This window comes from Tachysurus vachellii, chromosome 6 (assembly GCF_030014155.1).
Source record: "Tachysurus vachellii isolate PV-2020 chromosome 6, HZAU_Pvac_v1, whole genome shotgun sequence".
NCBI lineage: Eukaryota > Metazoa > Chordata > Actinopteri > Siluriformes > Bagridae > Tachysurus > Tachysurus vachellii.
Genome location: NC_083465.1, coordinates 12,714,906 through 12,728,684, shown reverse-complemented (window position 1 = coordinate 12,728,684; position 13,779 = coordinate 12,714,906). Strand labels below are relative to the sequence as shown.

The window sequence follows — 13,779 nt, the reverse complement described above, 5'->3', positions numbered from 1 at the left end:
AATCTAATGCAGTCATGGGGAAAAGAAAGTAAACATTCTTTTAATTTCATGAAAAAAAAAAATTTACACAGCAGAGTTCAACATGGTCATTTTTCCCCAAAAGAAAACTATTCAGAAACCAATTTGGGGGAAAAAATTGTATACTCTAATTTTATATAATTCACTAACATGTGGAACCATCTCTAGCAACAATACTGTAGCTTAAGAAATGTATAAAAGTTTATTAGCCTCTCACATTGTTTTGCAGACATTTAATCCCCCTTCTTTATGATAAAGCTTCAGTTCATTTACGCACAGTACAAGATCTTAAGACCCTTCCATTTATTTGTTGGTGTGCTTGCTCGTTCTGTTTCATGACCCAATTTCAGCCCAGCTCAAGCTGATGGACAGATGGCTTCACATTAGCCTGAAGAATATTCTGGTATAAAATGGAATTCATTGTTCTCTCCATGACTGCAAGTTCCTGTGGCTGCAAAACAAGCTTAAATAATCAGCCCTCCACCAACAAACATGACAGTTTGTGGTGATATGCGTCATCTCCATTTCAGTCAAATCAGACTAAAGGATATTGTTCCAGAGCGTTTGTAGTTTGTTTATTTGCCTAATTTGAAGACCCAAGACAGCTACAGAATACATTTTAGAGAGAAGGGGCTTTTTCCTAGCCACACCTGCAAAAACTATACTTTTTCTGTCTGTTTCCTGTTTGTACTGTGATGAACATTAACATTTACAGAAGTCACATGATGTAGTTCTTGAGTGTATCAAATGCTCTGACTTTGGACTGAATTTCCTGAGAAGTCCATCATTTATAAACAATCCTTCTCACTGTATAACAGTTAACCACTGGTAGATGGCCTTATAACCCTACCCAAATTGATGAGCAGCAACAATGGCTTTTCTGAGATCATGGCTGATCTCTTTTGGTGATTCAGACACACCTATGTGCTCAAGAAGAATAAAGTAGTCTAAGGCTAAAACAGTCTAAGTTGATCACACTCCTTGAGGACTAATAAAACATGTATTTCATTAGAAACACCAGGCTGCTAATTGCTATCTTAAATAGAAAGTAAGAAGGGTGTACTTATTTACAGTAAATCTACCTTGTTTCTAAACGTTACTTACTGTTTTTGAGGACAAAATGACTGGATATTGAAATCTGCTGTATTTTGTTTCTTTTCTGTCAGGAGATTTGTTTGTTTATAGAAGTTCATGAGGACCACACCATCGTTATCTAAGCCCTGCTAAGTAGAACCATAGAATAGAAGGAGGGGGTATTTTCTTTTTCTACATGACTCTTGAAATACTGAAAAGATGGTAAGACCTGCTAAGCATTACACATGAACAGCTTGTGTAGATTTTACCTTGTACGTGCGCCACACCTAATTACACAAGAGAATCCATTCTATGTGCTGAAACACTGAGCGGATAATTACAGTTGTCTTGAAATTTCTAAACACTCTGCTTTTAACTGAGGATACAGAGTTGTTTATTCGTTCGTTTCTCTTCAGAAACTGCTTTATCCTGACAAGCTTGTGGTGGACCTCAAGAACAATGATGTGATGACTGTAGACATATTTACATACATTCATACCAAGGGCAACTAACTGTAGCTTATTTAGTGTATCCAGCTGCTGGTATATTATGAAGTTTAAACGTCTTCTCTGACCAGTAGGTGGAGCTACATTTTGCAATTCCTTAAACAAAAGCACATAACTATACCCCAAAAATTAGGCAAGGGCCATTTGAATGTTCTAAAGAATATTAAAGCATTAACGGTCCAATGAAAAGTCAAACAAAACAGTACAATTTATTGGTCTTTAAATTAATTCAGTTTTGTAGCCACTTGTCTTGTGTAGAGAATAGAGTTGTTTACTTACATTTACATATTGCAGAGTGTAAAGAATGGATCTTGCACTGTATATGTGTAGCCTATATGCCTTGGCTTCTCAAAATATTAGATATATACTTTATCCAGTCCTAACAAAATTTACATCCCACTGTACATATAATTTATTTCTATGAAATTCTTCAGTGTTTGAGGTATTTTGTGATTCGATTAAATAAGCTGACTATAATGACTACCGAGGGAGGATTCTGTAAAATATACAGCCTGCGTATATTTAACATTTACAGAATACTGTAAATATGAAATTCCAACCAAGGCTGAGGCTTGAATTTGTGCAAAAAATATGCTTATGTCACAAAAGTGAATCGTAAGCCCATTTTCAGGTTTGCTTCTCGAGCATCCTGTCTAAACATTTCAGTTTGAACACAAGCTCCTAAGAAACAACAAAGATTTGCATGGTCGATGTCAGCCATCAGGACAGAATCATAGTGTTTTCATCACTGTTTGAGAGAAGTACTGAAAGCATTGCAGATGAGAAGAAGTAAAACTCCACCACATAGCTGAGTTCAAAGAGCTCCAGGTTCATGCTGAGGGTCCACTCAACAATGGCGGAGATGTGCCTGTAGTAGAACTCCTTCTGAGTAAAGAAGATGCAGTCTGACAAGCACAGGTTAAGGAATACTTTCTAAGTTATGTCATTTTGTTATATTATTGGTCTGCAATTTGAACATGTTTGTCTTTGCTTGTACCTAAGCACAAAAGTGAGAATGTACTGTACAAGACTCTGACATTATGTTAGTTGTTGTGGTGGAGCGGTCCCTCTACAGGCTTGATGCTTGCTGATTTCCATCTTATTCCTAGTGTTGGGACACACAGGTCAGAATGAGGTGACTCATTGCTACCATGACCTCTATGCAACAATAGATGTGGTTGGGGCTGCTCTTGTAATGAAGAGAGATGAAACAGCACTAGTTTCATTTGTAGATGTGGTTCTATGAACTTGAACTGTCTGTTGGAACCACAAGAGATTGGTTATAGGTTTCGGGGGAAATTGCAAACCCTATTATGTGTCATACATGATTGATGGAAGCCTATAACATGTATGTGCACATGCACAAGATATATCCAGAGGTTTCAATTGCAAAGACCAGTTTTGCGCTCACCACTGAACAGTTCAATAGAAATTCAATTAAAACCACAATTAATTCAGATATGATTCTGATGATCATACTTATAAAGTGTTCATATGGTCACAAGTTCCTTCTTACACAAGGGAAATAATTTATAATTGGACTATCAGGTGTCATCTAGATGAGGATGTATTCTTCTTGTCATCTCAGTTTTTCCTTGCCAATGTATATTCTTACACATTATTTATACATTTCTGTAAAGCTGCTCTGTGACAAGATCCATGATTAAAATCCATGTTACGTGAAATAAAATGGAATTAAGTGGTTACACACAACATCTACAAGTTCATGGAACCACAGTTGAATAAGATATGCAACTAGTGTCTTCTGTCCCATTAATAAATAAAAGTACATGACCCAGCCAGCTGCTTTCTTGTCACACCAGAACTTAATTTTGCTACACATGTAATTCATATGCTTAGATAGGATACAGAGAATGGTCAATGTGACCTGGATGCTGGAGAACACAATGCGTATTGGGTAGAGGAAGCGCTCTAGTCCAGTTAACATACACCTGCTTGTCAGAAACGTGAGCAGCACCGTGTAGAAGCAGATGCACACGAAGCTCAAAGCAGCACCTAGGCTATGCAGAAACATAAGCTCACCAGGCTACAAGAAGAAGAAGAAAGAAAAAAAACACAAGGACAGAATCATTTATTGTTCTTAAATAGGTTTTGTTTAGGGGATTTGATTGTATAATGCAGCATTACAATTGGCAATCAATCAGGAACATTGAGGTACTGAATACTGTATTCTCTGTTCTGCTTTCATTAATGCACTGCAAGCTACACACAGACACACGAAGATATTTAACATATATAACCCATGTCATCGTTCATAAGCTCTTTTTTAGCGTTTTGCCTGAAGATCTAGATTCTTACTGAAATACACAGCACACTCTGCTTTAAAACTAAATTAAACAATTAAATAAATTGTTAAATTGCATTGCGCAACAATTTGGTCTCACAGAAGAGTTTAAAAAAAATCCTGATCTAATTTCTGGATAAGGCAATGGTTTTTTCCATTAATGTTAATACATCTGGTTATTTATCAATTAGCAATGCACAACCTTATGACAACCATAAGATTTCAGAAAGAATAAAAAAAAAATCACAGATCAGAGCTAATAAGATATTTCTGTTTTATATGGGCATTACTAGATAAACCAATAAATATTGCTTTAATCACTTACTATTTGTACTTACATTGCAGTTTCCAGCTATAAAGGCACCAACTCCAGCGAGACAACCAAAGACCATGGCACATTTACTGATGAAAGTGTGCACATTGCACTTCAGAATATGTGCATGATGGAAAATACTGAAGACCACAACTAGACAAAAACAAGAGAGTGTACAGTATTATTCCTTCATTTTCAGTAACTGCTTTATTCAGGTCAGATTCGCAGTAATTACAGCATCTATTCCAGGAAGACTAATCACAAAACAAAAAATATCCAGTGTATATATTTATGGGAAGCCAGTCCATCACAGGGTGCCATGCACACACACTGTACAGTACACTACGGCTGTACGGTGTTTTCATATGTGGCATTCTCTTTGTCGTAAATGATCTTTGTTTCCTTTTATACTTAGAGGGATATAATTTCATAGCATAGCCTCAAATTATGAAGAATTAACATGCATCATAATTGCTATGACACTCACATAAAAATGAAGCTCCATTGATTGTGGCACTAAACAGGGAATTTTCTGGAAAGTTGGTTCCACTGCCACTAAAATGTAAGCAGAAAAATACGTGGGTCAAGACTGGCGTGAGAAATCCAAAGAGTCAGAACTCCAAGATGTTTATTGGTATAATGTCTGGCTAACCTTATTGTGGGTATGTGATTTCCTGTACAGCAACTTCCATTATCATTTGTCAGACATGAGTTGTTGTATTCCCTGGAAAAGAGATTTATTGATACCGTAAACCAGGTACATTGATTTATTCCCTATACATAACATTTAACAAGTTCATGGTCAAGGTGAACAACAGGTCTGCACACTGAAGACCATCACACATCCTCATATTCACACCTTTAAGCAGTCATCCAACAACAAGGTATGTTTTTAGGAAGTCAGAATAATGACAAAATCTGTACACAGGAAGCAAGTAAGAAACTCCATTCAGGCTAATTAATAAAGCTCAGTTTCAAATCTCACAGCTGTGAGTCAAACGCTACATTCTGCGTCACTGCCATGTTTTTTTTTCAGGCAAGTATAAAAATATAATAATCCATTTGAAGGTCAATGCGACCTAAACGTATCAACAACTACATAGAAAATTCCAGCTGCGTGACTTGAGTGATGATTCAGTAATTCAAAGATATGGCACCGTAATCACTGAAACAATGTTAGCCTTGCAGTACTGGTACATCACTGCACAGGTCCAAAATACGAACTTAGGTATGTTTTTACCATTTGATAGAAATGGAAAAACATGATAATATAGTAAGAATTATTTTTAAGACATACCAATTACTGAGTGAGCAGATGTGGTGGAATCTTAATGCAAGTCCATACCTGCAAAAAAAAGATTATATATATATATATATATATATATATATATATATATATATATATATATATATATATATATATATATATATAAAGAATTGTTATTTGTTATATAAAGAAATATAATTGTAAATAAAGAATAAAGTTTTGTGTGTGTGCATATGCATATATTATATATATATATATATATATATATATATATATATATATATATATATATATATATATATATATATATTCTTTATTTACAATAAGCCAAGCCCTCATCATAAACTTAGGTGAATGGTTAATGAGTAACCCGGAACTCAGCGATAGAGACTAAATCAGATATGCATGCAGAATGAGAATTTCAGAGGACAAATTACATGAAAATCCATCTTGTGTCCTACTGGATTAGCTGACAAATTAAATCATACAACTAAACTGACAGCAACAAAGCAAGACCAGATGGAGTTCAACAAAGAAAGACAATATAATAGAGGCTTTGCATTTACTATCCCATTTCTGTGATGAAATGCGTTTAATTAGTAAGAGAATTCTATCAGATTATGTAATAAGTCATATATTTTATATGCTAACACCTTTTAATTCATTGTTGTGATTTCTAAAATCTGGCTACAAGATACAACCCAAATTACAAGGAAAATATTATTTCAAAAGGAGACATTTTCTATATTGGTCCCTTCCTCTCGAACATAATAAATAAATGACACAGGTTAGACAAAGAATAGGTTACTAGATCTCAAGTTGTTTTTTTAACTCATAAAATACCATATTATAACGTATGCAAGACAGGTTGACTTACACCGTCCAGCATCCAATGAATGAGACACCACTGAGACTGATGGGTAAGATAATCCAGATGCCCATGTCTCTTCAGATGAGTTAGCAAACGATTTAGAAGATCTGATTCTGAGGTTGCCAGTAATTCTTTTCCGAGGAGACATTAACCAGTCAGGTGTTTAAATTTCATTGTGTTCCTATTCTTAGCACCTCAGCAAGAATACTGCAAGGATCTTCAAGATGAGAGGACCTTACCGGTTAGCCAAATCTTTCCACGGGACAAACAACACTCTTCTAAGGCTACACTTTTACAGATTTAAAACACTGCCTCCTATAACCACTCCTTGCACCATAGTGCCCTCTCAGAAGGCAGGAATGAGAACATTTGGGCTGGGTTAACTCAGCTTTATCTCACTGTTTGCGTAGGCCTTGTGCTTATTCATTCACCTACCAAGCTTCTCGCTTAATCACACTGCCTAACGATAGTAAAATATGTTTGCCATTAGTGTTCAAATCTCAGTAACGTGCAGGACAAAACAAATTGTTGCTTTTGTTCCTGTTATATTTCCATTTTAGAAATTTTTATCAGGATTAGCAAGTGATAAGTTTCCAAGTGATGAAAAGCAGTTTATTTAAAGTGTGCTTAAGATAACAGCCAATGGACACTTCAACCAGAGGAAACATTAATTAATTAACCAATTAATGAATGAATGATTGAATGAATGAATTAACAAATTAAATAATCACTATATTTGGTCAAATTAAATTGTACTTAAATTGAATAAAACACTTAGAGGTGTTTTTTCTTTTCTCCTGATCACTAGATTTTTTTATGCTTAGTAGTTACAGGTTTTGTTAACAGCAAAAAATCTATAAAAGTGTCTCAAAAGAAGGAGCATTCTCTCTCTCCCTCTCTCTCTCTCTCTCTCTCACACTCATTTTCTACCGCTTATCTGAACTACCTTGGATCTCAGGCGTCATCGGGCATCAAGGCAGGATACACCCTGGACGGAGTGCCAACCCATCGCAGGGCACACACACACACACACACACTCTCATTCACTCACGCAATCACACACTACGGACAATTTTCCAGAGATGCCAATCAACCTACCAGACATGTCTTTTAACTACTAAGCCACCGTGCCCCCCGTCTCTCTCTCTCTTATTGAACAAAAAACATTTATAATGGCATTTATAAATGCAAATGAATAAAACAGTTACACAAGATATCTATACAAGAGGGAATTGTTTCATTCGCCTTATAATAAACGTGACCCTTTCCATACCAGCAGATCTTGAAAAAGGCTTCTATACTATTTAGTGCTCTATTTTCGTGTTCCGCCATGTTGTAGTGCTGTCCAGTTTCCTCCTTTGTGCTTAATTAGTGTCTTTTAAAATATGGCTTTATTTGACATTATTTTGTTTTATCTAACATTTTTGAAGGGGAAAAAATATTTTTCTATCTATCTATCTATCTATCTATCTATCTATCTATCTATCTATCTACACGTTCATTACTTCTCATTTGAATTAATAGATTATTTTCTTATTTTAAAAAAACAATGACTATTTTATTGCATAATCCATATTTTTGGGGAATTTAGTTGTATCCAATATATTTGTAAAATAATTGAGGTGGTTTATGAAGATATTATATTGTAAACAAAAGTGTAAGAGACTTTAAACATGATCAACTTTGATAGATTTATAGATCACAGTCTTCATTATGATATCAGATGCAGTGAAGCCTGTGTGTCATTTAATAAGGACCCCTGAAGTAGTTGACCAATCAACTGCCTTGTAAATATAAATAATTTGTTTGCAATTCATTGTTTCTAGAAATTTCAATGCTTCGTTTTCAGTCACTTTTAAAGTTTCGTGTCTTTATTTTCTTTCTTTAAAAATAAAAATCCAGGCAGAAGCTCTTGGCTCCACAGGAGAAACGTTAGATAAAAATCATCGGGTCCTAAATATCAAAACATTCAAAATGGCGGCGTCTTTCAGGAGGACGATCCTGAAGCTCGCACTGCTGCAGGAGTCTTCGCGTTCAGTTAGGTTTGTAACAAAAACGACAAAATCTTTGAGATGTTTCGAAATCATTACATTCTCAGATATTGTGTGAAGAAAGCGTGATCTATAGAGTAAGATTACTTAGCGTAGTGTGGAGTTTAATGGACAACTTGGGTAGCTAGCGGGACAGATAGCGATAAAGTTAGCTCGATAAACTAACCTAGCTTTGTTATCGTTTATATTACATTAGATATTCAGACACCAACCACACGGTTTAGGTTGATAAGTAATGGAAATACAAAGAGACGTTTCCACACGTAGTAAAGTAGATAGTGTTGTTATTTCTGTTACTTTGGGTATCTTCATGCTGTTACATGTCACTAAACGCACCAATATGATTAGCGGTTACACACGAAGTGCAGGTAATACAGGAGTAAGTAGAAAAGGTTAATAAAACATGAATGAATTAAACAGAAATTATGCGCATGTCATCTGTTGCTGTTTGTATTTACCTATGAAATGTCCCTATGTATAGTCTGTGTAATGTAATCCTCCTAAGAGTCTGTTTACCTTTTTAGCTTCGGTATATAACACCAAAACTTATCATTTCTATCTACGTCCTCAAACGTGTGTTTATAAAACCCATAAATGTTCGCATGATCAAGCTCTAGATATAAGTTGAGAGGATGTTTGAAGGACTTCTGAGTCATAGGAATAACGTGTGTGTGTGTGTGGTGTGTGTGTGGCACCACCCAAATGTCCTGGTATGTTGTGTAGGCTGCTCTTCAGAGGTTTATGAAAGGACCTAAAATCACCTCAATGTGTCCAGTCTTAAAATCCGCCTTAAAATCATTTTAGTTCTGTTAAGAGTTCAATTTCTGAGTCAATCAAAAGAGATGAGTGTAATAGAGATATATGTTTCTTGATAGACAGATGATTCTTATTGAATTCCACTTATCAGCTCAACAACTATAATAAGAAACCTTACTGCACTGGTGCTGAATTTTTTTGGAATTTTTTTTAGGCTGACACTAGACCTGGAAATCATCTATAAACATTGCATACAATACAATTTTAGAATGGTATACTGTTTGTATAAGCAACATATTTTCCGTAGGTTTTTGGTGAAAGACAGAAGTCAGTACCGTTTCCTGTGGTCAGTCCAAAAGCACAATATACAAGTTGAACAGTCACAGAATAAACCTTTTCCAGGTGAGCTGTTTTTAAGCCTCCCCATATATTAAATATTAAATGGCATATGTGTCTTTAACTGATCTGATTTCAGTAATCAGTGTTGCGTAGAAGCCACGACATCTAATAATGGAAGTAAATTTTGACTGTTGAAATAAATTTTAGATGCAGTTTGCTTTCATTTAACAGGTTTGTTGTTCTTAGAGTTTATTTTTTATTCATTTGATTAATTTTTTTATTTGTATATTTTTTTTTAAAACAGTACGATGGCTGTCAGTTTGTACAGAAGACACCCCAAACCCCAGAAGTTTAAAGTTCCTTCCCGGGAAACCTGTGCTGGGAACCGGAACGCTAGACTTCCCGAATTCAAGTTCTGCAGATTGTTCCTCTTTAGCCAGGTAACATATTTAAATAAATTTTGCTTCTTTTTGTTCTGATCAGTAAAACATCTCTAGTTGTTGCAAAATTATTTAATAAATGTAATTAAATTGAGTGTTTCAATGTTCTTCTTTTTTATACTGAGTAGTTGTGCAATTACAGTCAGACAGAAAGCATAGCTGACATAAACAAGAGTGAAGGACAGCTTATCTGTTTATAGCACTTAATGTTATGCCTGGTCAATTTGTCCTTGTTCTTTTGGTTCCCACTGAGTGCAGAACTAGTCTGTTCTTCTTTAACCTGGTTGTATGTCATTTCATGTGTCACAGATTAGACACAAACCATCAATGTAAGATTATAAAAAATATTTCCCCCATTGTATCTGCAGGAATCTTTTTCAGGTTGAAGGGGTGAAAAGTGTGTTTTTTGGCCCTGATTTTATCACACTTACAAAGGTGAATCTAATCTTATTTTCTTATTATATATTAATTATATTTATGTAGACTTTTGTCCAAACAGCAAAAGTAGATGAAACCAATTTAATGCCTTCCTTGCTGCTGATCTTAGATGAATGATGATGTTGAGTGGGCAGACGTTAAACAGCATGCGATTGAGATTATCACCAAATTCTTTGAAAGTGGAGAAGCTATAACAACAGGAGTAACGCCTCCAGAGAGCAGTAAGTAAAGCACTGCAGAGCTTAGTGGAACTAAGCTCTGTTATTAGGAATTGTGCCAGACAGATATACAGTGGTAATTGTGTTTGTCAGCTGTTTTCTTCAATGTTTCACAGACAATTCAGATTTTTCCCAAATTTCTCCTCAAAAGTAATCAATCAGCTAATCAAGTCATTTTTGATGGTTTCTTTTGTGTAAGAGCTACTAGATAACAAATAATGTAAGATATGACTATTTCCCTGTGACTGCTTGCAGCATTGGTCTTGTTGCTCTTGTGGTTATTGTGTAAATATCAGAAATTGTGTAAATGGTTGTTTCATTTTTTTGCTCAGTCCATGTTTTATCTCTGTCAAGATGAAATATTTAATATTTTTGTCTGTCTGTTTTTTGATGATGTAGATGTGTCAGAGGAGGATGATGAGATTGTCTCAATGATAAAAGAGCTTTTAGACACTCGAATCAGGTAACTTGTGTTAAAAGCTATTTTGCAATATATAGTACTTGCCAGTGTCAATCAGTAGCTCAGTCTACCTCTCCATGAGGAGTATCACTTTCTGGTTTTAAGGTTTCTCATTATTATTATTATTATTATTATTATTATTATTATTAGTGATGTCTGTCTAATGCTTAAGCTACACAGATTCTGCTTTATCAAACAGAAAAATATACTGAATTTTATATAATAGAATACTTAAGATTTACCATCTAATACATTGGTAGCAGTGAAGGTCTTTTTTCCCCGTCACAGTCGATCATAACGACTAGTGTGTACTTTTGGTGCTACTGCTGCGCAACAGCCCCGGTTCAGAACCTTTTATTACAAACAGAACAGCTATCTAAGCGCTAATTGTGTGGGAATGTGGTAGCTTAGTGGTTAATGCATTGGCCCACTGATTTGAAGATTGTGAGTTCAAGTCCCAGATCCATCAAGCATCCACCGCTGGTCCCTTGACCAAGGCCCTTAACCCACAATTGCTCAGTTGTATAAAAATGTAAGTAGCCCTGGATGGCATGTGCCAAATGCCGGATATATAAATACCATACTCTTGTGGAATGGTCCTAAGCTAATAAATAAAAGCTGCTTATTGAACAAAATTCAAATTCAGATGAAATTCTCAAGAGAAAGAAATAATGTATTTTTTGTTAAATATGTAAAAGATGCAAATTAAAGACCAAAAGAAGGACACAGCACTTTCACTGGTTTATAGAATAGTTTGGCTTATTCTTTCAAGCTATTGCTTACTCTGGGTGACTCGTGTGACTCGTGTCCTACAATCCTATACTATGTTCCCTGGTTCTCAGGCCTACAGTACAGGAGGATGGAGGAGATGTCATCTTTAAGGGCTTTGAGGATGGCACAGTGAAGCTGAAGCTTGTTGGCTCTTGCACAGGCTGTCCCAGTTCCAATGTTACTCTGAAAAGTGGCATACAGAACATGCTGCGGTTTTACATTCCAGAGGTGGATGATGTTGAACAGGTGAGAGATGATCGTTCTAGTCAGGGTCACTACAACATGGTCATGGATATTACATGTAGAAAAGTTTTGGAATCCTTTAATTCAGTACCTCATCTGTACCGTTCTCATATTTCTATGTTGTATCTTCTCAGGTGGAGGATGAAGTGGATGAAATCAACATGAATGTGTTTTTAGAACTGGAAAAAAAATTAAAAGACTCTTAAGCTACAAGCCGCTAGCCATTTTGATGACCTGAAGATTTTCGACATGTCCAGAGTGGCAGTCTTTGTGGCAGTCTGTCACCATGCGTGCACACACACACATTTGCACATATACACACTCCTTCACGCTGGCCTCCTTTTTGTGTAATTTAGTGTGAAAGAAGTAGCAGATATATAATTTTTTATAGTATAGTAAAACATAATAATAATAATAAAGAATATTAAAATGCATCATTAACAAATAAGTCAAATGTTTTTTATTTTATATTTCTTTAACAAAGCTATGCTATAAATTCTCAAACTTTAATTCAGCATACCCATGGTTTTACCCTACGTTGTACATAATTAAGGTAGGGTTTAAAGATAGGACTAAATCTGTCAGTGTTCCACTAATACCACAAGGAATCTTTAGATCAGGTGTAGCTTAAAGTTTAATGCAAACTATTCAAAAGCATGACTTTTGTGCTGCTTTAGTGCAGGTTAGAGGAGTAAATATCACTCCGAAACTGTAAATTTTAGGCAGCTGTATTGAGTTGTGCATGTTCTCCTCATGTTCTTCCCCTACTCCCCAAGTATGGTGCCTTGTGAATCCAGGCTTTGGATTTGACATGACCCTGACCAGAATAAAGCTGAAAACACATGAGTGAAACAATGTCTTTTCTTACAATTTATGAGTATTGTTTTTTTTTTGTTCTTTTTTATGTGGGTTAATAATACACATTTGTAAGAAGAATGCAGTCTGGTTATTATTCAGGTTATGAAATACTCCAAAAAATGAAACGAGAGATAGGGACAATGTGTTGTTACTGTTACTCTGTAGGTTTGTTGCACTTCAGTGATGTGTTTGGATTAAACCCAAACTATGGCAAGTACTAAATGGGTGTCTTCCTCAATCTTGTGGAAACTCTTTGTTCAACATGGAGTTGCTGGAGTTTTCTTTAAATATCTATGTGAATATTTATTCTCAAATTAATAATTATTAATATGCCAGAAATCAAGGAAAATGAACCCTCAAGAGTTATTGTGGGATAAGAGTTATTTAAGTGACAAGAGAACCCCAGGACCATACAAAAGTTTTCCCTTTAATAACATTAAACCATAGTAAAACCATTTTAAAAAGCTCCAGTCGTCCAAACATTTGTGTCTAAATGGCATTAGACATTTATATTAGGTTGCTATCAATGACTATCAGTATGCTTGTGCTTTTTTTTAAAGCAGTGCATATTCTATTTAGGATACATGATAGAACATTTTTTTTAAACTTAAGGAATATACAGTGGTGTGAAAAAGTGTTTGCCCCCCGTTAAAACATAACTGTGGTTTATCACACCTAGTCCAATTTGAACTTTTTGGAAGGTGTGTCCCATTACCTCTGGTGTAAACGCAACACCGCATTTCAGAAAAAGAACATCATACCAACAGTAAAATATGGTGGTGGTAGTGTGATGGTCTGGGGCTGTTTTGCTGCTTCAGGACCTGGAATAAATGTGATAAATGGAACCATTA

The 13,779-nt window shown here is 35.4% G+C and overlaps 2 protein-coding genes across 2 annotated transcripts; one reads left to right on the top strand and one right to left on the bottom strand.

The window, feature by feature from the left end:
* Positions 1 to 1,788: 1,788 nt before the first annotated feature.
* On the bottom strand, positions 1,789 to 6,716 carry si:dkey-228d14.5 (uncharacterized protein LOC796266 homolog). The gene is made up of 7 exons (XM_060872333.1): positions 6,361 to 6,716; positions 5,514 to 5,561; positions 4,869 to 4,940; positions 4,704 to 4,771; positions 4,242 to 4,369; positions 3,468 to 3,645; positions 1,789 to 2,503 (listed from the first exon to the last, which is right to left on the bottom strand). Exons 1-7 carry the CDS (start codon positions 6,423 to 6,425, stop codon positions 2,319 to 2,321), a joined length of 744 nt encoding a protein of 247 aa, XP_060728316.1. The 5' UTR covers positions 6,426 to 6,716; the 3' UTR covers positions 1,789 to 2,318.
* A 1,568-nt stretch (positions 6,717 to 8,284) lies between these two features.
* Positions 8,285 to 12,917, top strand: zgc:110319 (uncharacterized protein LOC796111 homolog). Its single transcript, XM_060872326.1, has 8 exons — positions 8,285 to 8,396; positions 9,469 to 9,563; positions 9,805 to 9,940; positions 10,309 to 10,375; positions 10,488 to 10,599; positions 10,996 to 11,059; positions 11,899 to 12,073; positions 12,205 to 12,917. Exons 1-8 carry the CDS (start codon positions 8,329 to 8,331, stop codon positions 12,274 to 12,276), a joined length of 789 nt encoding a protein of 262 aa, XP_060728309.1. The 5' UTR covers positions 8,285 to 8,328; the 3' UTR covers positions 12,277 to 12,917.
* The last annotated feature ends 862 nt before the right edge of the window (positions 12,918 to 13,779 follow it).

Excerpts from the sequence above, each read along its gene's own strand:
- zgc:110319 (XM_060872326.1), top strand. The coding sequence starts at position 8,329 with ATGGCGGCGTCTTTCAGGAGGACGATCCTGAAGCTCGCACTGCTGCAG. Across the intron at positions 8,397-9,468 it reads GAGTCTTCGCGTTCAGTTAG|GTTTTTGGTGAAAGACAGAA; the intron begins GTTTGTAACAAA and ends TATTTTCCGTAG. Across the intron at positions 9,564-9,804 it reads ACAGAATAAACCTTTTCCAG|TACGATGGCTGTCAGTTTGT; the intron begins GTGAGCTGTTTT and ends TTTTTAAAACAG.
- si:dkey-228d14.5 (XM_060872333.1), bottom strand. The coding sequence starts at position 6,425 with ATGGGCATCTGGATTATCTTACCCATCAGTCTCAGTGGTGTCTCATTC. Across the intron at positions 5,562-6,360 it reads TTCATTGGATGCTGGACGGT|GTATGGACTTGCATTAAGAT; the intron begins GTAAGTCAACCT and ends TTTTTTTTGCAG. Across the intron at positions 3,646-4,241 it reads TTATAGCTGGAAACTGCAAT|CCTGGTGAGCTTATGTTTCT; the intron begins GTAAGTACAAAT and ends TTCTTCTTGTAG.